Raw genomic sequence first — 24,762 nt, forward strand, 5'->3', positions numbered from 1 at the left:
CTCAACCAGTAGGTTGACTGCCCCTTTCTCCCTTACTCAGCTTCTTTTTATAGTCTTGTCATAGTTGTACTCCAGACTGAGGTCCAGGAAGGGGCTTTCAAAATTTAAGCAACCCAGCTGTTCTGCAGATAGAGCATAACCAGTGATTTTTCAGACTTGTCATGACCTTGACCCACCAGAAGAAATTAACATTGCTCTCTGAGGGCCCACATATCAATACTTGTATTAAATTTTACTTAAACTTACTTTGTAACTCCACATCCCCAGGTGAAGTGGTGAGCCATTTCCCCATAATTCACAGGAAAACCCAGACTTCTCTCCCTGAAACTATGGTGGACTTAGGAGCATGGATCTAGACGGCTGCTGGGTGGGGTGTTCAGATCATACCAGTCCAGACTCAGAGCAGCCAGTTGGCTTGTAGACCTGAGACCAGTCAATCTCCCCAAGCTGAGGGGGGGCTAGCTCATCCAGTCCCCTGCCCCTGGCATCACCTCCTACTTGGGCTTTCCTCTACCTCGGTTTCAACTGGGCAGCAGTTTTGCCCCCAACCAGGGCACACTTAACAATGTCTAGAGATGGTTTTGGTGGCAGGTGGCACTAGTGGTAAAAGAACCCGCCTGCCAATGCAGGAGACTTAAGAGATGAGGGTTCAATCTCTCCCTCAGGAAGATCCCCTAGAGAAGGAAATGGCAACCCACTCCAATATCCTTGCCTGGAAGATCCCATGGACAGAGGAGCCTGAAGGGTTCCAGTCGACAGGGTTGCACAGAGTTGGACACAACTGAAGCGACTTAGCATGGGAGAGATGGTTTTAGTTGTCACAGGTAGCAGAGGAATGGGAGGCTCTACCGGCATGGGGTGGGGATACTGCTGAACGCTCTGCAACGTACAAGGCAGCACCCCACCCCCAGCCCAGCATAGACTGAGCCAGCCCCGAATGTCACAAACGTGCCGGTGGGAAACTGACCGTCCCCACGGCTGTCTGTATTTAAAGGGGACCCTGAAGGAAGAGGGGCTTTCCAGCTGGTAAACGATCTGCCTGCCTTTGGAGGACACACAAAAGACGCAGGTTCAATCCCTGGGTTGGGAAGATCCCCTGGCAGAGGAAATGGCAACCGACTCCAGTATTCTTACCTGGATAATCCCATGAACAGAGGAGCCTGGTGGGCTACAGTCCATGGGGTCACAAAGTCGGACACGACTAATCATGCACGCACGCACGCTGAAGGAAGGGGCATCTTGCTACTTCTCTGTTCCAGGAGATGAGGTTCCTTTTGCACTGCCCAGAGGGAATCCTCAACCTGGCTGTGCCCCATATTCCTCATCTGTAAAATGGGAGTGATGATAATAGTACCTACGTGAAAGGAGTGTGGTGCGAAGTAATGTATTTAACAAGTGCCAGCTCTTACTGGCAAGAGGCCAGGGTGGGCACCCAGCAAAGAGGTATCTACTGAGTGCCCCCCTCCCAGAGCCCAGCATCCTCCTGAAGTTCCTCCAGCAGGGTCCCATCCTGGACCCGACCCCGCTGCCGCTATCCTGCGCCAGGCTTTATGAATGACGACGGCCGGCGGCCCGGCGACCTATGACCCGCGGCGCCTGCCGCGCCCCTCCCCCGCTTGGCAGGTGGACAGCGGCTGCGCCGGGGTTGGGGTTGGGGGGGGCCGAGGCGCCAACCTTGGCTGGCCCGCAGCCGCTGCCGCACTGAACGGGGGCGGGGGACTGCGGCGCGCACGGGGCCGGGCGAACGCCTGCCTGGACCGCCTCCTGGGCCTCCGAGCGCTGCGCGGCCGCCGGCCAGCAGCCGCCGGCGCGCCGGGGCAGCAGACTGCGCCTCCGCCCCGCCCTCTCACCCAGGGATTGACACTGAACGTTCTGCCGGGGCTTGCCGGACAGCGCTCCTCCACCAATCGGCAGCCTCGCTAGGCGGGCCCCGGGCCCTGTCGGAAGACTCCGCCAATCAGACGGGTCGGCCCGCCCGGTTGGGGTCTCGCAAGCGCTCTAGTGGCCAAGCGTCCTAGGAGCGCGTCATGAGGCCGAGAGCCTATGGCAGCGCGGGAGGGTCGCGAAGGACCAATGAATGGCGGCGCAGCGCCGTCAGTCAGGGCGGCCTAGGCCAATGAGCTGCGGGCTGCGGGGGCGTCACGGACAGCAGCAGCGGACTTGGGCTGAGGTTCCCGGGCGGGCGGGCGCGGAGAGACGCGGGAAGCAGGGGCTGGGCGGGGGTCGCGGCGCCTCAGCCAGCGCAGCCAACCCGAGGGGCCGCCGCCGCCGCCGCCCAGCGCGCTCCGGGGCCGCGGGCCGCCTCCAGCACCCGCCGCGCCGCAGCTCCGGCACCGGCCCCGGCCGCCGCCGCCGCCGCGATGGGCAACGCCGCCGCCGCCAAGAAGGGCAGCGAGCAAGAGAGCGGTGAGTGCCCGGGCCGTGACCCCGATCCCGGCCTCGCGCTTCCAGCCTCCTCCCTGTCCATCACTGCTTGGCCCCCCCCCCCACGCGCCCCCCCCTCCCAGTTTCTCTCTGCTTACCCCCAGGCGCCCCTTCCCCCTGCCTGTCCAAGGTTGGGGTCCAGGGCCCGCAGAAGACCTCGTAGGAGCCCCCTTGCCAAAGACCTCCTCTCCACTGCAAAGACTGTGCTCCCCCCTCAGCTGTCACTGCCAGCCATGGCACGTATGACCGCTGGGCCCCCACATGGGGCCCTATCACCACCCCACTCCCTACTTTCCTGGTCCCTCTCCGCAGATTCTAATCCCCCCACTTCTTCACTCACCTCTTCCACAGATGAGACCCACTGCCAAACCCCGACCCAGGCTTCTGTCAGTCTGGGAGTGCTATGGGGTCTGCCTCCACCCCACAGGGTCCTTGGCCACTTGGTGACCACACCCCTACCCCCTCCAGCCCCCGCCATCTTTCTCCTGCCCTTCCCCTCTTCACCTTATCACAGCCCCCCTTCAAACCCACCCTTGAGCGTTTCCCAGAGCCACCTCCAGCATTGTTTTTCCCTTCTGTGTCACTTGGCATGGGGCACAGGATCTTTCTGGGTCCCTCTGCCCCTCTCTCATCCTGTCACTATCACTGCTTCTCTGCCTGTGCTTCCTTCTCCAAGCAAGCGTCTGTCCCTGGCTGGAGTCGCAGACTGTTTGTGAACCTAGAGAACTGCTTCTGTGCTTGCAAAGCCAGGTTTGAGCCAATGGTGCTGGAATTCCGTGCGTCCTCTTTCTTGGCTTTGGGGGTGAGGGGTTTCAGCAGAGAGCCCCTTCCCATCTCCTGCTGTGCAGTGAGCTCTAGGCTCTTTGGAGGGCCCCTCAATAAATGGTTGTGTCACAACTGAGGCTTCATCATTCACCCAGTCCCTCAGGCTTCCTTACCTGCTCCTGACTTGGGATGAAAAGTGGGGGATTAAGGGTGAGTTTAGCAAGGCTCATTCAGCTAGAGCTGGGATGGTAAGAAAGAGGACTCGAGGGATGACAGTTGGGAAGAGTAGTAGGTGACATCTAATGCCTTGCTTTGCCAAGAGACAGATGCTGATCATCCCTAGGGTTCACCCAGAGGGGCGCCTGTTTCCACCCTCAGCCCCCAAATCAAATTGGCCTTTTCCAGCCAGCCAGGGAAAGAGATTCTGTATCTGAAAATGCCTTCAGAAATGGTCTTGAGCTCCTTCCTCAAGTCATCCAGCTCTCAAATTGTCATCACTCCAGGCCTAAAGTTGGGCCTCAACTAGGATCCCCTTCCAGTTACCCAGAAATAGAGTTGAAAAGGAATGGCCACATCCAAATATGCCTTTCCCAGTTACTTGTCTCAGATCCCAGTGTCTGAGTTCCCTGAATGCCCCCTCCCAGAAAGACCCAAGCATGGAAGCCAGGGAACTTTATTTCCACCCAGATTCAAATAGCAGAACTTATAGCTGCTAAGCAGCCATGGAGAAGCCTGACATGTCACCGATGGGCGGGGGACAGGGAGGCAAGTGCCTGTAGCTGAGCGCTTGATGACAGAGGAGCAGGTGGGTAGTGACCAAAAATGGTCTGGGCATGAGCATGGAGGGGACTAGACAGAGGGGGAGGGGCTGGGCCCCCAGCAGGTGAGGCTGGCCCGGAGGTGTAAGGTAGAGGCAAGCAGTTGTATATTTCAGTGACTCAGTTGAAAGTTGGGAGATGACATAGTCCTGGGAAACTTTCAAGGCGTATCAAACACATGCAGTGGAGAGAGGTGGGGTGGCAAAACCACACAGGGAAAAGGATCCCCAAGAAAAAGATAAGAAGCTCCGGAAGGAACCGCTAATTCAGAGTACAAGCTGGATACCCAGGAAGGGACTATCAGGATAAAATAGAGCCACTATTTACTGGGCAGCTAGGATGTGCCGGGCCAAATGGTCTCCATAGATCTATCTGCTCGAGTGATTTTTCGTAACAGGCTGTTACCTGAATTTTACAAACGAGCTCTCTGAGTTTGACATAGATGATGCCACAGAAGCAGGATTCACATCCATTTCCATCTACCAGCCAAATTCCTGGACCCCAGAATTTCCCAACTCAAACATTTCCAAGCTGCCCCCCTGATTTTTCACTATATTCACTTCTATTTTGTTAACTGAAATAAAAATTTTGACTCACTTTTGTTCAGATGTAAATTTTGATCCGTCCTGAGAAATAATATAAATGAAATCATGGGATTGCTATACCAGTTATATTCTCTCTGGTACACCTTAAAATACAATGAAACTAGAAAGGCAAAATATCCTCAACATCAGTTCGTCCCCAGCCAGTGGGACCTGGTCACACTTTGGGAAACATCCTAAGCTGTACTTCCAGAGATTTGCAGGGGCTCTTGGAGAAGGAAACAGGATGAGGAAAGAAGCCCCTCTTTGCTTCAAAGCTCCGATTCTGAGAGGATGGAGCTAGACAAAATTTGCCCTCTCCCGCAACTAGGACGGGGTGGAGGTGGGGATAGTAGCCTGGTCAGCCTTCAGGGGGCACCTGAATTTCATCTGCCAGACATCAGCCCAACTAGAGTAAGGAAAGTGCCAAAACGTAGTAGGCACCATTTGGCATCCTGCAGCCCCCTGTGCTGCCGTCTCCATGGTGGGGCAGTACAGCATTGGCCTCCTCTCAAGAGGGCAGGGATTTAGAACCAGCCCGGGGATGGGGTGGGGGAAAGTGTTAGTCACTCAGTCATGTCAGACTCTTTGCCACCCCATGGACTGTAGCCCGCCAGGTTCCTCTGTCCATGGGATTCTCCAGGCTAGAATACCGCAGTGGGTAACCATTCCCAACTCCAGGGGATTTTCCTGACCCAGGGATCGAACCCGAGTCTCCTGCATTGCAGGCAGATTTTTTATTGTCTGAGACACCAAGGAAGGAGGAAATCTGTACCCAAAGATGCCAGAGCCACTGGTGGCAACCTGGGTAAGATGCTAAGAGGGCAGAGGAAAAACAAGATCAAGCCCAGGGCTCTGAACAAGCTCGAGGAATTGAGAGAGGGCAGTGGCCCCAAGAGGCCCTGGGGACGGGCAGCCAACTGGGTCTCCAGCCTTGGCTGCCCTGGCCAAAAAGGCACCCCTAAGAGCTGGTCCATGGAAGAAGGTACAGGCCTGGTAAGAAGAAGCCCTCCAGACCTCCCCCAACCCCTACCCCAGGTCCCAGAGACCAGAAGATTTACACGCTGAGAGTGAGACTTGCTCCCAAGAGGTCCATAGATGGGAAGAATTGTGGCCCTCCTAACATACTACAGAAGCCTGAGAAGGCCAAACACCCTCTGTGTGTTGGCAGTTGTACAGGTGCCCAAGAGGGTCCTGCCAAGACAGTTTTTCCTTTAAGTCCACCTGGACTTAAAGAAGCTTGAGGGTCCTCCCTGCCCCTCCCCTGCACCCGCTGGCCCGCAGGTTGGATTTCTCTTCCTGCCACCACCCCACTACTCCCTGGCTCCCCCTATAGGCAGGGCTCTGGTGATGAGCAGCTAAGCTGGTGCAGCAGGTCTCATGAGCCTTCCCAGCCACCGTAGTCCAGGTGCTTTGAGAGGAAGACTGAGTGATGGCTTCCAACCCCAACGATGGTGAGGCTGAGCCCTGTTGCTATAGCAACTTCCCAGGCACACTCTGACCCTCAAGTCAAGGAGGGATTAGAGTAGAGTTTAGGGAGCAAGTGGAGAGGAAAAGACTGTGGACCCCTGACTGGCCCTGGAAACCCTTCCTAACAACCCTGAGTAGGGAAGAGCAGGGGAGATGGGTGGTTTAGTTCAGACAAGGGGGCAGGGGGTGGGGTGGATGAGCCTCCCAGATTGGGGATCTGGCCCAGACCCAGGCAGTGGGGTAGACCAGCTCAGTGATGGGGTTCAGTTCAGAGTGGGGGTTGGTCCAGCTCAGTGATGGAGTCCAGGTGGTACTAGGCAGTGGTCCAGTCCAGTGTTGAGGTCCAACTCAGACTAGGGCATGGCCCAGCCTAGGGCTTGGCCTTCCTGCCGCAGACTTTCCAGGACGAGCAAGTTTCAGGGAACACGGGGTCCTGAGATTTTTTGGGGGGGGGGGGCCTGAGGCTGGGATCCTGCTTCCTGCTGGGGCCCTGGCTTTTTGAGGGCTGTTTTCCCTATGAGCCCAAGTGGAATCCAGCCCAGGGTGGAAGCTGGTACCCCTCCTGTGGGAAACAGGAGCAGGCCAGGCCTACAGTCTCCAAAGACAGCAGCTAGCTGGGTTTCCCTTCTCTGCCACTTCCTGTTGTCAGCAGGGGCCGAGGTTGCCAGGCACTCCGGGGAATAAGTAGCTGCCACTGACCCTCCACTACTTTTGGGGATCTGGAAAGAAGGAGGAAGATGGTCAAAGCTGCCTCCCCCTCCCCCACCCCTGGGTTTAGCGTTTCGTTTCCGGTTTGGACTTTCAGGGCTGAGAGCAGAGCCAAGCACAGGGCAAGGTTTGACAGAGGCCAAGGACATCCCGGGATGCCATGCCCGTCTCCGCCCCTGCACAGGAGCAGGACTGAGTTCGATGTTACCCATTTCTCTCTCAAAGTAGCCAAATTTGAGGGCTCCAGTTTCAGAGAGCACTTGGGGGAGGAGATAGGGTGTTTCTCGCTGCCCCCCCCCCCCCCACCTCCGCCTTTCTCTCCAGCTGCTCTTTCAGCTAATTAATGGAGTTCTGGGGCCTCCTTGACCCCCAGGGAGGCCCCGGCTGCTGCCTGGGCCTGAGCCTTAACTCCTTCCCCTCCCCAGTGGGCACTGCCCTGGGCACATTGGATGCCATCCTCTGGGCGGTCAAGCACCCACTGAGAAAGGCAGGGCCTGGCAGCGGGGAGCAGTGAAGTCCCTGGAACGGGAAGTTAGCTTTAGCACCCCGCCCCCAGGGCAGGCAGGCCCGCCAGGAGGGACACCCTCAGGAGACTCTTCCCACCACCTGCTGCCAAGGAGGGCCTTTACCAACCTTGGCCAGCCGGGAGCAGGTACCTTTAAATGCTTCCCTAGCAACCAGCTCCTCCTCCTCCCCTGTCCACCCCCACCCCCAGGCCCTCCCAAGGAAGTCAGCTCAGAGACTCTGCTGTATTCCTGGTTTCCCTACCAAGGGAACGTTCCTGGGAGAGTCAAGGCGGCCTGGGATGGATCCGGGGTCAGGCAGAGGCTGGGATGGGGACTCAGAGACCACCTTCCAGCTATGGCTGCAGCTGCTTCTCTGGGGCCATCTGATTGTCCGCCTCCTGGGCTACCTGCGCCATACCCTCTGGGCACCTAAGCCGCAACCAGCACCTTGAGCCTCCCTGGCCACAGGCAGATGGGCCCCCCGATCACCCCATCCCACTCCACTCCCCGCCCTTGTACCCCCTGCTGGAAGAGGCAGGAAGCAGAGGTGAGTATGGGGACTCCTGGCTGGGTTTCCCCCCCATCATTATTCCTCTTTATCTGCCCTCTCTTCCTGCCACTGCCACACCCTGTCCCTCACCCCCAAATCTGGCAAGCTGATGAGAGCGCACACAGCCTGGCTCCTCCTGCACTTTGGAAAGGCCGGAGCAGGGCTGTGTCAGGATCAGGGCATCCATGTGGAGCCTCTTAGTGGGGTACCAGCAGACAGAGACGCCGACCCACCACTTTGGGAAAAAACAGGATGTGGCATTTCTCAGGGACAACTGAGAGGAAAAGAAGAAGCAGGACCTGCTTTTCTCCTGGATTCCTCTCAAATGCACTCCTCTCTGCCTTCTTGGGTGGGTGACGGTAGAGTCCCAAGAGGGTACCTTCATCTCCCCCTGCCCCCCCCACCCACCTTCATCCAGAATTCAGCGTGTACGTTTGGAGGTTTCCAAGGAAGGTGTCGTATGTCCAGAAAGATTCCGCTAGTGAAACCCTTGCAAGTGGTGCAGCCCCCAGGCTCAGAGAGTTCTCACACAAGTTGGTGGCTCAGCCAGGCGCACCAACCGAGGACCCTCGGCCATTCCTGACTGCCCCCTCTCTGCCCGGTCATTCTTCATAGGGCTTTCCTAGCCAACTATCTCTCCTCCGTCTGCCACTCTTGTGGCCCCACAGAAGGCTCTTCTCTTGGAACACTCAGGGAGAGTCTTAGGATTGATGGGGGGAGGGGTGTGGCTACTCACAAGGCTGTGGGCATCCTGGCACTGCCTACAGGTGAGCCAGGCAAATGACAGGCAAAGCCAAAGTACAGGTTTGCAGGACCCTCTCAGGGTGGCAACCGTCCCAGGGACATCAGGGTTGAGGATAGCTCTGTCTATGGGCCACCCTGGTGCCTGTGACCCATCAGAAGCAAAGTAGTTAATCTCGTGGGTGTTAGGGATTGTCTGGAAAGTGATCAGAGGCCAGTCTTCTCATCTGTCCAATGAGAGTAACAGCAGCTCTGAGCCATCAGTGTGGGAATTAAGCGTGGAAAGCATTGAGTGTGTCGCAGAGCTGACACAGAGATGGTCCCTGAACAGCAGCACGCCTGGCCCCAGGGGGGCCATTGGACGGACAGGTCCATGCTGCAGGAGTCCGTCAGGCTGCGCATTCAGTGCTCTACCTGGATTTTATACTTCTATTTAAAAATATATTTGAACCTCCCTGATGGTCCAGTGGTTAAGACTCCACGCTTCCACTGCAGGTGGGGGGCGCAGGCCCCATCCTTCATCAGGGAAGTTCTGCCTACCATGCCGTGAGGCCCCAAAAACTTAAAAATAAAAAACACTTCACAGCAAAATTAATAGCTGACATTTACATGGTGCTAGCACCCTGTGCCAGCCACCATCCAGACCCCCTTTGCCAAGATTAACTCCTTCAGTCCCCACAACTACCCCACTGGGTCATTACTGTTATTATCCCCAGTTTACGGATGAGGAAAACTGAGGCCCAGAGGTCAGTCACCTAAGGTCACACAGCAGGTGTGACCAGGCCAGGAGCTGAACTTGATCTTATCCCACAGTCCTGGCCCCTATCTACTTTGCCGGGCTGCTGCTCCACATTGGTGGGAATGCCTGTTTTCAGGCTTCAGTTGGGGGGGTGGGGAGGGGGGTGGTGAATGGGGAGCACAGATAAAAGGAATGTGGGAGGGGGCAAGTGAACCAAAGGAGAGAGTGGACACAAAGTAGCAAGCCCAGGGTCGCAGGGAAATCTTCAGTGCTAGCTAGAAGGTGATCACCTGGGGCTGCTGAGGGGCCTGTAGGGGGCAGGCATCAGGCGAGGCTTTCTTTGAAGCGGCTCAGGAGCCAGGGGCCCTCCACTGGCACAGGCGGGAATGGAGCCAGCTGGGGGCCAAGGCAACAGCTGAACCCCCCAAGGGCGCCTGCTACCCGAGCCCCAGAGGCCTCCACCCGGACCGGCCTCCCCAGAGAAGGGACCAGAGGAGCCGCCAAATCCAAAGGCTATAAATACCTCGGCTGGCGTCGTCCCTGGCCCTGGAATGTCGGTCAGAACTGGGGCGAGTGGGGGTGGGCTGGCCCGGGCACTGTTCTCTGTCCCCCCACCAAGAGTGACCCCCCAAGTCGCCCTGTCCCCCATTGTGGACAGAGTTGAGACTGGACCCCAGCTGTCTGTAGTAAAGGGGACCCACGCCCCAGCCCAGATCAGGCCCCCCCACCCACCCAAGGTTACCCTCAGACTCAGCCAGGATACCCAAAGGCCCAGGGAGAAGGTCAGGCTCTAGGTTAAGGTGACCGCACCCCACTTTCCACAAAGCGGCATCTCCCTGGGAATAGCCCGGGGCCACGCCAGCAACATGGGGTCTTCACCTCACTGCCTTCTTCTCTTTCTTTCAGTGAAAGAATTCTTAGCCAAAGCCAAAGAAGATTTTCTTAAAAAATGGGAAAATCCTGCTCAGGTAAGCCCCGTGGGTACAGAGCCCCGGGAAGGGTGACTGACAGCCCCCTCACCCCCAACCACATCCAGGTGACATGGCTAGGATTTTGGGGCCCTGTGGAGGCGCCTCACCTGGCCTCATTCACCCCATCGATGCTCATGGGGGCACCTGATCACACATTGCCAGGCTCCTCCACCCCACCACCCCCTTCCAACGGGCGGCCCCTGCCCCCCCAGGCAGCTGCCAGCAGCTCCTGGGCCCCTGGCCAGGGCTGGATCCGGACCCTGCCACCAGCCTTGAGGAATGCGCCCTCCGCCATCTTGTTTTTCCGCCCCCGGCCTCACCGGCTTCGCTCCACCCGGTGCCCACGGCCCCCTCTGCTGGTGGCAGAGGGGACGCCCCAAACCTGGGCCGCGCAGGCTGCAGGGGTTGGGGTGGTCCCTGACCCTCCAGAGCCCTCTGTCTGCAGAACACAGCCCACTTGGATCAATTTGAACGAATCAAGACTCTCGGCACGGGCTCCTTCGGGCGGGTGATGCTGGTGAAGCACAAAGAGACCGGGAACCACTATGCCATGAAGATCCTTGACAAACAGAAGGTGAGTCTGGCCCTGCCACGCGGCCCAGGGCCCAGCTACCAGGGCTCCGCCCGCCCAGTGGTCACCACCTGGAGCACCTCCATAACGTGCCAGACCCGAGGGCAGGAAGGGTACCGAACTGCCTTCAGAAAGCTTCCCCTCCCCGGGAGCCACCCGCGCCAATCCCAGCATGGAGGCGGCATCAGACACCTAGCCTGTCTCGAGGAAGCCGGGCATTTTCCTGAGGGGAGTGATGTCTACGCAGACCTCCTTTCTGCAAATATTTTTGCCAGGCAAAATGTTCTAGAGCAGCACTGTCCAGGAGAAATATCACATATGGTTTTACATTTTCTAGACTCCTCATTTTATCTTTATTTATTTGGCCAAGCGGCTTGTGGGATTTTAGTTCCCTGACCAGGGATCGAACCCGGGCCCTCAGCCATGAGAGCATGGAGTCCTAACCACTGGACCACCAGGGAATTCCCTAGAATGCTCATTTTAAGAGTTAAAAAAAAGAGTTAAAAAAAACAAGTGGAATTCATTTTAACAGTGTGTTGTAATTAAGCCAGTATATCTCCAATATTATCGTTTCAACATATGTATCCAGTGTAGAAATATCATTAATGAGACACTTTACATTCTTTTTTTTCCGTACTAAGTCTTAGAAATCCAGAGTGTACTTTACACTTAGAACACATCTTCGTTTGGATGTTCATTTTCACTAGAAAGAAAAGAAAAAAGTTGAAAAGCATATTCATATATTCCAAACAGGCTTGAAAGTTGCCCAGTAACTGCATTGAGTATCAGTTTTTAAATTTTCATTTTAAATACTTTGAGTTTTTTGTTTTTTTTTTTTAATCTTTTTTTCGGCTGTGCTGGGTCTTTGTTGCTGCTCAGACTTTTCTCTAGTTGTCGCAAGCGGGGGCTACTCTCCAGCTGTGGTGCACAGGCCTCTCATTGCAGTGGCTTCTCTTGCGGAGCACAGGCTCAGTAGTTGTGGCCCATGAGCTTAGTTCCTCCGAGGCAGGTGAGATCTTCCCAGATCAGGGATCGAACTCACATCTCTTACATTGGCAGGCATATTCTTTACCACTGAGCCACCAGGTAAGCCCCAAGATACTTTCAATCTTAAACTCAATCTGTCAGTCAACCAGCCATGTTTTAAGTACTCAGCAGCTGTACATGGCTAGTGTGGACTGTCCTGGACAGTGCAGGTATAGACCCAGAGGATGTAGTTGTGGGCAAAGCAGAAGATGCCCCATTGCAGTGGGGCTCAGAGCTGACCGAGGGGCCAGACTGCGTACGTGTGACAAGCTGGTCTGAGGTTGACTAGCTGCATGTGACCTTGGGCACCACACTTCCCCTCTTTGCATCTGGGCTTCCAGACAGGCATGTTCCCAGTGCATCGTCCTCAGGACTCCTGTCAGTGTGTGAGGCGGCTGCTGGGGATGGCTGAGGGCCAAGGAGGAATTAGCCCAGGGTTCAGGTGGATTGTGGGGAGGGGCGTGCTCTAGTTGCAAGGAAGGTGTTTCTCAACCCCCCCACCCCTTGGTTGCCCCTTCTGCCTGTATGTTCTGTTTCAGCTCAGCTGCCCCTTCCTCCAGGAAGCCTTCTCTGACTCCTCAGACTTCACCAGGTGCCTTATCTGGGCATCCAGATAAGGCCCCCAGCTTCCCCCACCAGGGCTGTGACCCCTGTGGCCTGGTGACTCATGTGTTCTTGCCCTGAATTGCATGACTGCATGCCATGTGGGGACAGGCACCTGGCCCAGGGCTTGACAGTCCCCAGGCACTCAAACAGTGTGGGGTTTTTTTTAGGTCAAAACGTGTTTATTTACTTATGACTGCACTGGGTCTTTGTTGTGCAGCGTGCACAACCTTTCTCCAGCTGCAGCCAGTGGGGCCTACTCTCTAGTTGCCATGTGGTGTACAGGCTTCTCATTGCCGTGGCTTCTCTTATGGAGCATGGGCTCTAGGGCATGCGGGCTTCAGTAGTTGGGACTTGCAGGCTCACTAGTTGTGATACACGGGTTTAATTGCACCATGGCATGTGGCATTGCCCCTGACCAGGGATCGAACCTGTGTCCCCTGCATTGGCAGGCGGATTCTTCACCACTGGACCACCAGGGAAGTCCCCACTCATACAATTCTAGATGAAGGACCTGGCCAGGCCCTGGCACCTCTCCTTTTTTTTGGGTGGTCAGGAGGAAAAGGACTCACTCACACCCCGTCCTCTCCACTCTCCCCTCCTACTCCTGCAGGTGGTGAAGCTGAAACAGATTGAGCACACCCTGAACGAGAAGCGCATCCTGCAGGCGGTCAACTTTCCGTTCCTTGTCAAACTCGAGTTCTCCTTCAAGGTGGGGTTCCAGTGGCGGCAGACCGAGGCCACGGCCAGGCAGTGCAGCCTCTGGGTTCCCAGAGCTGGGGCCGGGCCGATCACCACCGGTGGCTGTCCACTGATGGGGCAGGGGTGTGCAAATCAGCCTGGGGCTCTGATCGCCCCAAGTTCAGCTGGGCCTGCCAGCCTCTAGCTTGATAAGCTGGGGCTAGTCCCTCAATCTGGATAACATCCCTCAAAATCATCACTCATTTATAGCAAGCACCTGACACACGGCCATAAGCCAGGCCACTCAGCCTGGGTTCCAATCCCATCCCTGCACTTCCTGGCCGTGTGACCCTGGCCAGGGACTTTACTCCCCTGAGCCTTGGTTTCTTCATCTGTTAAAGGGGTATCGTGGCAGTCCCCACCTGGGGCTGCCGTGACAGTTCAAAGCACAGCATGCGCACGCTGTGTGAGCTGTTTTGGGCATCATCCTAAGCCTTGACTGCGAGAACTGGGAAAGGCCATTCAGGGTCTGTGACCTCTGCGGTCACAAGGGTCCTGCACTTGGTCTTGAAATTGATAATCCTGTCTTTAACAAGGGGCCTCATACTTTTATTTGTGGGGGCCCCACAAATTCTGTACCCCATCCTGGGCCCAGTTGACAGATGAGAAAACCGTGGCCCCAAGAGCCTTGCTCAAGACATGAGCCACCATGGAATTCTGACTGCAGCCCAGACCGACTGGCCAGGTCCCTCATGTACCCCTCACCGGCCCTCACTTTGGGCCCCCGTAAGCAGGGTGACAGCTGCCCCTAGTTGCTGGCAGGCAGAAGGAAATGAGACAGGTAATTGGTGAGCACAGAGCCTGGCACTGGAACGTGCTCCACTTGGGAGCCAAGATGGTGGTTGTCACTTTGTGAAAACCTGCCAGGTAAGGGCACTAGGCCTGCAGATGGGGCCCGGGGCTTGGGGAGCAGAACCCTGATCACTTGCTGCTTCCCACAGGACAACTCAAATTTATACATGGTCATGGAGTATGTGCCCGGTGGGGAGATGTTCTCACACCTGCGACGGATCGGGAGGTTCAGGTGAGCCCGACACCCCACCCCGCCACCTTGGGGCTGTCCATGGGCATCATCCGTGGAAGTGGTCTCTCGGGGTCCCAGTGAGTTCTCGTTCCCCCTGAGCTGAGGAATCTGAATCTACAATGTCTCAACTACCATGAAACAAAACAAACACAGTGACTTATGTGTCACCCCGTGAGTGAGTGATTTTATGTCCTTTAAATTTATGCTGTTTTATTTTACTTATTTATACAGTGATACATTTTATGTACAATAAAATGCACAGGTTTTCAATACCCAGTCCCATGAGTTTTGACAGCTGCATACGTGTGTGTAGCCGCCATCCTGGAAAATTCCCTCGAATGCCTTTCTTGGCAAATCACCGGCCCAACAAAGGCAAACGTCCTTTCTGGCTTTCAAACACCATAAGTGCGTTTGGTCTGGGTCTGGACTTGATATAAATGGCCTCACACAGTTCATATTCTTTTGTCCCTTTTCTTCTCTTGCTTCACATAATCATTTTGAGACCCTGCCACATTGTTGGGTGTATTCCTCATTCGTCCTGGTGGTGGTGTTGGGTCCGATCCCATTGTATGAATCTGTTGCAACCTGTGATTCCATTCCTCTGCTGATGGACACAAGGGCTGTCTCCAGTCCAGGGCTGTAGATGAAGAAGGTTGCTCTGTGGGTGCTTTTTTTTTTAATCACAAAATAAGGCTTATAATTATTTAGTCTCTTAGAGTACTCACACAAGAGAAACTGACAAATCCACCTTGTTATTTAATCACTTCAGTTGTGTCCGACTCTTTGCAACCCCATGGACTGTAGCCCTGCCAGGCTCCTCTGTCCATGGGATCTCCCAGGCAAGAATACTGGAGTGTGTTGACATTCCCCTTCTCCATCTGCTGATGCATCATGATTGCCTAGGCTGGAGACAGCGCCATAGGCCCACCTGCTGGACTGTTCCGGGGCGGGCGGGTGCTGCGGGTATGGCTATACCCGCATCCATCTCACCCATCCCACTCTCCCATCCCCTCCTCTCTTATCTCCATCAGTGAGCCCCATGCGCGCTTCTACGCCGCCCAGATTGTCCTGACCTTTGAGTACCTGCACTCGCTTGATCTCATCTACCGGGACCTGAAGCCGGAGAACCTCCTCATCGACCAGCAGGGCTACATTCAGGTGCCCACTGGGCCAGGCGAGGGGGCAGCCCCAGGCGGCTCAGCCTGAACCCTCCCGCCCTCCCAGCCAACCGCCCGTCCTTGTGCCCACAGGTGACAGACTTCGGTTTCGCCAAGCGTGTTAAAGGCCGCACCTGGACCTTGTGTGGGACCCCTGAGTACTTGGCCCCTGAGATCATCCTGAGTAAAGTAGGCGCTTCCTGACCCCTCCCACCGCCCGGAGGCCTGTTCTGCCCTTACCCCCTCCTCACCCTTCTCCCCACACCTGCACCTCACCCTTCTCCCTCCAGGGCTACAACAAAGCTGTGGACTGGTGGGCCCTGGGGGTCCTTATCTACGAAATGGCCGCAGGCTACCCACCCTTCTTCGCCGACCAGCCCATCCAGATCTACGAGAAGATTGTCTCTGGGAAGGTGAGGCCTGGATGTTGGGGGCTCAGCCCTAAGACCAACCCTTCCCCGCCCATCCTGCCCACCATGGAGCCCTGCTCCTCACTGTCAGAACAATCTAGGGAATTCCCTGATGGCCCAGCGGTTAAGACTCCGCGCTTGCTTCCACTGCAGGGGGCTCGGGTTTGATCCCTGGGTCGGGGAACTAAGTCCCACATGCCTCACGGGGCAACCAAAGGAAAACCAAAAGAACAAATCTAGAAGTTCACGAAGTCAGGCCAGGTGGTGAAGCCAGACACACCCACCACACTGAGGCCACCACTTCACACAGCCTCACTCATCTCTGGACCTTCAGTGCCGAAACCCCACGGGTTTCCAAAACCCCAGGCTTCGCTCAAACTCCTGCCCTGCCTGACATGAGGCTCGTCTCACCTCTGCGTGACCCCCTTAGCGTCAGTATCCATAAGTTTGACAGCAGAAACGCAAGTGTGTTCAGTTCCCAGGCGCTACCTTAGAGCCCTGCAGAGAGTCACTGAGGACACATAGCCCCGCCTCCTTTCCCAAACACAGACTTTCTAACTTGGAGGACGTGGGTAAGGGGTGGCTGACCTGTTAGAGCCCTGGAGTGCATGAAGTGTCTGCTGCCCCATGCACCCCCTGGGTCACACAGCACTGTGAGGGAGGAGGAAGCTGAGGCCCAGAGATTGGGCATGTCTGGTTCAAGATCACACAGCACTGTTGTTCCGAGAAAGGTTGGGAGCCCCAAGTCTGCCTTCAGCTCACCCACCTCCCCTGGAGGACCAGCCACCCCTCCATCTGGCTCAGAAAGTGGTGGACGTGGCTCCCAGCTCAGCCTCGGTGGACTGACCTGGTTCTAAGTCCCGGCTCTGCCATCCATCAACTTTGAAACCTCAAGCCAATATCTTTGCTTCTCTGAGTCTCATCCATCTCAGAACTGGGGAACAAGCCACTTGCCTCTCAGGGAGGTTTAAGAGAGTCACCAACTACCAAGTGGAGTCGTTAAAAAAGGGAAAGATGAGGTGTCTGCCACAAGGCACAATAGAGGTTGCCAAGAAAATGGCCCAGAGTGGGGAGAAAAAAAAAGTCATAGAAGTTTCTGAGGGGGAGAGGAGATGAGCTTGACTCCCTTCTTTGTAGCATTTCACAGTTCCCACGCACCCTCAGCAGGATTATCTCCCTCATGCAGCCTTGGGATATCTGCCCCGTGCCAGAGAGGCAGGCACAGGCCCAGAGAGGTTAAGGCGGTGGCCAAGGTCACACAGCATGGAAGAAGCAGAGCAGTGCTGGAAGTCAGTTCTTGCAGCTGTAAATTCACTGACTACTTCTATACAAGGCTGCAGCCTCAAAGCATTTGGGGGAAGTTTCTGGAAGTTACACTGAGCCTTAAAGAATGGAAGAGCCTTAGCTATGCAGAGAGAGAGAAATAGAAAAACAATCATTTCTCTCAGAAACATGAATATTTCTGAAGTCCCCCAACCCCAGCAGAGCTGCCTTAAGAAGCAGTGGCTAAGGATGCAAGTTTTGGAGTCCATCAGACCCCACATACGGAACCAACCTATCCTGCTCCTCAGTGTGACCTTGGGCAAGCCTCAGTTTCCTCCTCTCTAAAATGGGAATCTCGGGAACTCCCCAGCAGGCCAGTAGTTAGGAGTCTCTGCTTTCACTGCCAAGGACCCAGGTTCAGTCCCTGGTCGGGGAACTAAGATGCCACAAGCCTCACGGGGAGGCCAGAAAAATGAAAAATCAAATGGGAACCTCATAGCTCTTACCTTGCTCCGGCGGTTCTCAAAGTGGTCCCTCCTCCAGCAGCATCAGCATAGCCCAGGCACTGGCTAGAAATACAAGCTCTCAGGCCCTCCCCAGATCTCCTCAGTCGGAAACTCCAGTGGGCCCAACGAGCTGTTTTAAATGGGATTCCAACACACCATTTTGGGCTCCTCCACCCAATAAGACTGTTGGGTGAGGAAGGCAGTGTCCTGGGCTCCCCAGGCTCCAAAGGGGTTTCCCAGTCTTCCTGTGTTATCTGCTCTCCAGGTGCGGTTTCCGTCCCACTTCAGCTCTGACTTGAAGGATCTGCTGCGCAACCTCCTACAAGTGGACCTCACCAAGCGCTTTGGGAACCTCAAGAATGGGGTCAATGATATCAAGAACCACAAGTGGTTTGCCACAACTGACTGGATTGCCATCTACCAGAGGAAGGTAGGGCACCCCTTTCCTTCCTCAGGTGCTCTGGGGGTTTGGGGAGAAGGGGGGGAGTATTACCAATGGAGAGATGAAAAGGGAAGGGGAATCTAAAAATAGCCTTCAGGCTCTGGGTGAATGTAGATGTGGCAACTTAGAGCAGTGGGGGTCTAGAAACAGAATTGCAGAGTCATTTGGCCACTCTGTGACCTTGGGCAGGAGACTGTTCTCTCTGGAAAGTATTAATAATTTGCCCATCAATGTGTTCGCTGTAAAATTCTTTTTTTTTTTTTAATTTATTTATCTGCACCAGGTCTTAGTTGCAGCATATAGGGTCTTTAGTTGCAGCAGGTAGGATCTAGTTCCTCGACTAGGGATCAAACCTGGACCCCTTGCCTTGGGAGCACAGAGTTGTAGCCACTGGACCACTAGGGAAGACTTCTATAAGATTCTTAAGAGTCCACACTCTAATGCTAAGCTCAGGCCTGGGTCAGAGTAAGTTATCTTATGAATGTTAGCCCATTCGCATTTATTGTTGTAATGATGATTATGTTGACTGCTGAGGTCTGAGTGGTTCTTGACCCCTCTCCAGGTGGAAGCTCCCTTCATACCAAAGTTTAAAGGCCCTGGGGACACAAGTAACTTTGACGACTATGAGGAGGAAGAGATCCGAGTCTCCATCAATGAGAAGTGTGGCAAGGAGTTTTCTGAGTTCTAGGGGTGTGCCTGTGCGCCCATGGGTTTTCTTTCTTTCCTTTTTTTTTTTTTTTTTTGGTGGGGGGGGTGGGAGGGTTGGATTGAACAGCCAGAGGGCCCCAGAGTTCCTTGCATCTAATTTAACCCACCTCGCCCCACCCTCCAGGGTAGGGGGAGCAGGAAGTCCAGGTATTTGGGGCAAAACACCAGCTGCTCCCCCTCACCCCCTTTGCCCTCCTGCCCCCCCCCCCCCCACTGCTTTTGCCTTTCTTCCACAGCCCCCCACCCCAGCCCATTTCTGCCTGTTTTAAACGAGTTTCTCAGTTCTTCCCTTCTTCAGGTCAGACCAGGTCTCCCTGGTTTCAGGGACAGGGTGTGGCAAGAGGGGCCCAAACTTAACTACAGCCACCCCTCCCCCCCCCCCCAAAAAAAAAGACCGACAGGCACCGCTCTCTAACTGCGAATGAATGAAAAGCCAGCCTTGCCTTCAGAATAATCCTGCCAGGGAAGGAGAGATTTTAGTGACACGTTCAGTGGGCCACTTGCTATAATTTTTTTTTTAAATACAATTTACAGTCTTATTTAAGTTCCACCAATGCCTCCCTCCCTCCTTCCTCTCCCACCCTTTCCCATGCCCCTCCTCTCCAAATCGTTTTTTTTTTTTTTTTTTTTTTTTATAACAAAAATGGGAAGCAGACTGACTGTAAAGGAAGGAGCTGGGTTCGAACCTCTCCCCCAAGCTGCTAATCTCTCCTGCCTCCTCCCCCCACCCCTTTCCCCAGGATCCCCTGCCAAGCCTGGAAGGGTCTCAGCCCCTCTAGGAAGCCCCTACTCTGTTCTGCCCCCAACAGACCTGTCTTCACCCTTGGGCTTCGGGACCCAGACAAAGCAGCTGCCCCTCTCCCTGCCAAAGAGGAGTCGTCCCCTGAAAAGACAGAGGGGGAGCCCCGAGCCCAGGGTCGTCCCTCCCAGTAACACTCTCCCCAAACTCCTTGATTTTATTCTCAGCTAGATTTTAATGTCCAGCCTCCTGTCAATTGGGAAGGCAATCACCGCAAAAGGAGGTAGAGCGCCCCCTCCCCCGGGTTCAAGGCCAGGGTTGCTGGTGAGGGGCTGCTTGTTTTATTCACCCAGCAGCCTCCGCCCCCCCCCCCCCCCCCCATCTTGGGCGCTCCTCCTCTGCTTAGCTGTCAGCTGTCAATCACCGGTTCTCCCCCCACCCCACCGCCACCACCCATTTGTGGTTTTTTCTCTCTTAATAGAAAAGTCGGGAGTCACCCCATTCATCCCCATATTTGTCCCTCTCATCATTTCTCCCCATCCCAGGAGGAGCTCTCAGGCCTGGGGTGGGGCCCGGGTGGGCGCGGGGGTGATTCAACCTGTGTGCTGCGAAGGACGCAACTTCCTCTTGAACAGTGTGCTGTTGTAAACATATTTGAAAACTATTATCAATAAAGTTTTGTTTAAAAAAAAGTGTCGCTAGTGTGCCTGACTTCGGTCACCCACCCACGCACCCCCAGGGGGTTGGAAAGAGAATTTCGGACCCCAGCGTCCAAGCTGATCAGCACCTGGCCTGGAGTCCTTGTAAAGCCGGGTTTAGCTGGAATTCCGCCACTCCCCTCCGCCCTGCCGGAGAAGGGGGCGCCAAACTGCCCTCTGACCCCAGATTAGGGGTCCCCACATTCTGAGGGGCACCCCCTCTGCGTCCAACGAGAGGCCGAAAGGGCGGGAGCTCTAAGGAGACGCTGGGGCCGGCGCGCCTGGAAGCCGAGCGGCGGCGGGGGCGGCCCTGGCAGGGGGGGTATGGGGTGGTGGAGACCGTGCGCGCCCCCCTCCCCGCGCAGGGCCAAGCACGCCCAAGGGGCACGGAGGCGGCGGTGGTCCGAAGGTCCCCGCGGCGCCGGGTGAGCGCAGTGGCCCGGCCCGCGGGCGGCGAGTTCCCGGTAAGTGCGGTCCCGAGAGCGGAGCGCGCCGGGGAGGCGTGGAGAGGGGGGCTGGGCGCCGGGGACGTCTGGGTCCCGCGCCCAATGGCTGGAGGGCGGCCGAGCACCGCCCGCCCGCCCCGCCCGCCCCCTCTCCCCTCCCCCCGGCGCTCCCCTCCCCCTCCCCCGCCCGCCGCTTTCCCCCGCCCCCGCCCCGGCGCCAACTCCGCGGCGCCTCCTTAAAAAGCGCGCGGGAGTTGTAAGGGGGGGCCGGGGCGAGCCGGAGTGAGCGAGAGCGCAGGGTAAAGGGGGCGGGCGGGGGGCCCGGGCTCCACCTTAAAAGCGGGCGCGTGGGGGTGGGAGGGAGGAAGGCGGGCGGCGGGGAGGAGGGAGGGAGGGAAGGAAGGGGGGCCGGAGTGTCCCGGGCGCAGGGCGCGCGTGCGGCGGCGGCGGCGGCGGCGGGGAGGGGCCGGCCGCGCCGCGCTCCCCTCCTCCCTCCTCGCATCCCCGGCCCCGCGCGCGCCCAGCAGAAGCGGGTCTGTGTGTGCGTGCGTGCGAGTGAGTGAGTGTGTGCATATTTTTTTCTCTCTTTTCTTTCTCTCTCACTGTTTTTTTTTTTCTCTCTCTCTCTCGCTCCCTCTCTCTCTCGTTCTTTTTTTTTTTTTTTTTTTTTGCAAAGAAACAGCAGCGCCGCCGCCGCTCCGCCGAGGCGCTGCGCCCCCCGGGGGGGGAGGCGGAGGAGGCGGGCAGCGGCGGAGGGAGGGGTGCCGGGGAGGGGGGCGCCGCGCTGGGAGGGAGGCAGCGCGCACGGTGCAGCCGGGCCGGGCGGGAGGCATGGCGGGGCCCCCGGCCCTACCCCCGCCGGAGACGGCGGCGGCCGCCACCACGGCGGCCGCTGCCTCGTCGTCCGCCGCTTCCCCGCACTACCAAGAGTGGATCCTGGACACCATCGACTCGCTGCGCTCGCGCAAGGCGCGGCCGGACCTGGAGCGCATCTGCCGGATGGTGCGGCGGCGGCACGGCCCGGAGCCGGAGCGCACGCGCGCCGAGCTAGAGAAACTGATCCAGCAACGCGCCGTGCTCCGGGTCAGCTACAAGGGGAGCATCTCGTACCGCAACGCGGCGCGCGTCCAGCCGCCCCGGCGCGGAGCCACCCCGCCGGCCCCGCCGCGCGCCCCCCGCGGGGGCCCCGCTGCCGCCGCCGCGCCGCCGCCCACGCCCGCCCCGCCGCCACCGCCCGCGCCCGTCGCCGCCGCCGCCGCCCCGGCCCGGGCGCCCCGCGCGGCCGCCGCTGCTGCCGCCACAGCGCCCCCCTCGCCCGGCCCCGCGCAACCGGGCCCCCGCGCGCAGCGGGCCGCGCCCCTGGCCGCGCCGCCGCCCGCGCCCGCCGCTCCTCCGGCAGTGGCGCCCCCGGCCGGCCCGCGCCGCGCCCCCCCGCCCGCCGTCGCCGCCCGGGAGCCGCCGCTGCCGCCGGCGCCACAGCCACAGCAGCAGCCGCCGCCGCCGCCGCCGCAGCCACAGCAGCCGCCGGAGGGGGGCGCGGCGCGGGCCGGCGGCCCGGCTCGGCCCGTGAGCCTGCGGGAAGTCGTGCGCTACCTCGGGGGTAGCGGCGGCGCCGGCGGCCGCCTAACCCGCGGCCGCGTGCAGGGTTTGCTAGAGGAGGAGGCGGCGGCTCGGGGCCGCCTGGAGCGCACTCGTCTCGGAGCGCTCGCGCTGCCCCGCGGGGACAGGCCCGGGCGGGCGCCCCCGGCCGCCAGCGCCCGCGCGTCGCGGAGCAAGGTGAGCGCGCCGCGGAGGGGGGCGCCGTGCGGTGGGCAGGTGCTGGCGAAGTTGGTGGCGGGGCGAGAGTCCCAGGAGGAAGCGGGCCGCAGGCGGCCGGGGCTTTGCGCTTCTTCCCTGCGGGCTTGGCGGGTGGTGACCTTGGCAAGTGACTTGATCTTCGCCAGCCTCAGTTTCCTCCGCTGTAAAACGCGACTTAATAACAGTAGCGACCTCTTGGGGTTGTTGAGCGAGTTTAGTGAGATTTGGCTACTGAGAGCTTTATTAACACAGAGTCTGGCACGGAGTGGATGTGTAAAAGTTAGTCCGTGTTGGTATTAAAGGTGGTGGTGAGGCAGTCCGCCTGGTCCTGGATCCCCGGGTCGGGCCCAGGGCTAGAACAGCTACTGCCCTTACGGGCCTCCCTCTCTTGCTCCAGAGAGGTGGAGAAGAGCGAGTGCTTGAGAAGGAAGAGGAGGATGAAGATGACGAAGATGAAGATGATGAAGATGAAGTGTCTGAGGGCTCCGAGGTGCCCGAGGGAGACCGTCCTGCAGGTGCCCAACACCACCAGCTTAATGGCGAGCGGGGCCCTCAGAGTGCCAAGGAGAGGGTCAAGGAGTGGACGCCCTGTGGGCCCCACCAGGGCCAGGATGAAGGACGCGGGCCAGCGCCAGGCAGTGGCACCCGTCAAGTGTTCTCGATGGCCGCCATGAATAAGGAAGGGGGATCAGGTAAGGGCTCCTCCGGGTGGGGGAGGGTGGCTGGTGGGGGGGAACCGAGCCCCAAGACAAAACCACAGGCATCTGCTTTTTATTTCCTAGCCTCTGCTGCCACTGGGCCAGACTCCCCATCCCCCGTGCCTTTGCCCCCAGGAAAACCAGCCCTCCCTGGGGCCGATGGGACCCCCTTTGGCTGTCCGTAAGTTGCAGTGTTTGAGACACGGGGTGGGGTGGGGGCCGCTGCCCAGGTGTGCGTGACCGAACCACAGGAGTGTCACTGCTCACTGGTTCCCTCTGTTCCAACACAGTTCAGGGCGCAAGGAGAAGCCGGCTGATCCTGTGGAGTGGACGGTGACAGATGTGGTTGAATACTTCACTGAGGCTGGCTTCCCGGAGCAGGCGACAGCTTTCCAAGAGCAGGTGGGTTCAGCCCCTTAGCTTAGCCCCAGGGTTTCAGGGTCTCAGTGGGGGTGTATTCTGACCCTGCTCTCTCTCTCTCTCTTTCTCCTCTGTCCCACCCAGGAAATCGATGGCAAGTCTTTGCTGCTCATGCAACGCACAGACGTGCTGACTGGCCTGTCCATCCGCCTCGGCCCAGCCCTGAAAATCTACGAGCACCACATCAAGGTGCTGCAGCAAGGCCACTTTGAGGAGGACGACCCCGACGGCTTTCTAGGCTGAATGCCCAGCCTCACACCCCTGCCCCAACCCACTCCAGTCTCCATCTCACCCAAGACCCCCAAGAGTCTGGGAGCTGGACCGGGGACACCCTCAGCCCTTGTAACAGATTCTAGTGAGGGGGCATTCCTACTCACCTTTCCCCCAACATACACGGCTCTGGCCCCCCAGCACATCCTGTACTCCCTGACAAAGGAGTGTGGGGTGGGACAGGACCTATTCCTTTCACCCCAGGAGGCCAACCCTTTCCCCCCGCCCCCTGCCCCCTATCTAGGACATTTTGGGGAGAGAAAATGGGGGCTTCCCATCTCCCCTAGATCCTCTTCAGTTCAGCCAGATATTTCCTATATCAATGTTTTATTCTGCCTGTTCATTTTGGTGGGTGGCCTTTCCTCTCTCCCCCACCACCCAGGCCCCTCCCCAGTCTGGCCCTGGCCTCCAGCCCCTGGGAGCAGCTGGGAAGGGGGTCCGTAGATCTTCCCTACCCATCCTCCCCTTTTCTTTCTGTTCGTTGTTGCTCCAGCTGGCCGTATTGCTTTTTAATATTGCACCGAAGGTTTTTTAAATAAAATTTTAAAAAAAGAGAGAAGAAAAAAATGGCATGGAGTCCATTTCATAAAAGTAGTCTGGGGAGGAGAAGAGCCACATCAGCCCCCTGGGAGCCTTGGGTTTCGGACAAAGCTGTGTGCGGTGGAAGACTAGGTAGTGAGTGGTGCTGCCTCAGAGCTGGCTGTAATTTTGACAGTAACTGTTCCAGGAGAAAAGGATTATTTGTTTCTTCTGCCATCTCTCCTTTCCCAGAATAGTCCCTGGGCACATAGTAGGTGCTCAAATATTTGTTAAGTGACTAGCAGTTAACTCTAGGTTTTATGAGCATTCTCTGGGTTCTCACCAGAGCCCCATGAGGCAGAGCTCATTAAAAAAAAAAAAAAAACACTTTATAGACCTGGCAACTGGCTCATCACTGCAAAGATGCTGGCTCGGTGTCACACAGGGTGGG

General features: G+C 57.4%; 2 protein-coding genes across 4 annotated transcripts; both read left to right on the forward strand.

Moving 5' to 3' along the window:
- Positions 1-2,122: 2,122 nt before the first annotated feature.
- Positions 2,123-19,353, forward strand: PRKACA (protein kinase cAMP-activated catalytic subunit alpha). Its single transcript, XM_043911237.1, has 10 exons — positions 2,123-2,406; positions 10,209-10,270; positions 10,719-10,847; positions 13,087-13,185; positions 14,156-14,238; positions 15,270-15,396; positions 15,489-15,584; positions 15,686-15,808; positions 17,840-18,004; positions 18,579-19,353. The coding sequence occupies exons 1-10, from the start codon at positions 2,361-2,363 to the stop codon at positions 18,702-18,704; spliced, it is 1,056 nt and encodes a 351-aa protein (XP_043767172.1). The 5' UTR covers positions 2,123-2,360; the 3' UTR covers positions 18,705-19,353.
- An 871-nt stretch (positions 19,354-20,224) lies between these two features.
- Positions 20,225-24,359, forward strand: SAMD1 (sterile alpha motif domain containing 1). 3 transcript variants are annotated; one of them, XM_043911235.1, is made up of 6 exons: positions 20,225-20,625; positions 21,284-22,383; positions 22,802-23,096; positions 23,187-23,283; positions 23,393-23,504; positions 23,607-24,359. In XM_043911235.1, the coding sequence occupies exons 2-6, from the start codon at positions 21,439-21,441 to the stop codon at positions 23,763-23,765; spliced, it is 1,608 nt and encodes a 535-aa protein (XP_043767170.1). In that variant the 5' UTR covers positions 20,225-20,625; positions 21,284-21,438; the 3' UTR covers positions 23,766-24,359. The 3 variants fall into 3 exon arrangements, with proteins under 3 accessions (XP_043767170.1, XP_043767169.1, XP_043767168.1); XM_043911234.1 differs by lacking the exon at positions 20,225-20,625 and adding an exon at positions 20,788-20,906; XM_043911233.1 differs by lacking the exon at positions 20,225-20,625 and having other exon boundaries at positions 21,079-22,383.
- Positions 24,360-24,762: the final 403 nt, after the last annotated feature.

Source organism: Cervus elaphus, chromosome 9 (assembly GCF_910594005.1).
Source record: "Cervus elaphus chromosome 9, mCerEla1.1, whole genome shotgun sequence".
In the NCBI taxonomy this organism is placed as follows: Eukaryota; Metazoa; Chordata; class Mammalia; order Artiodactyla; family Cervidae; genus Cervus; species Cervus elaphus.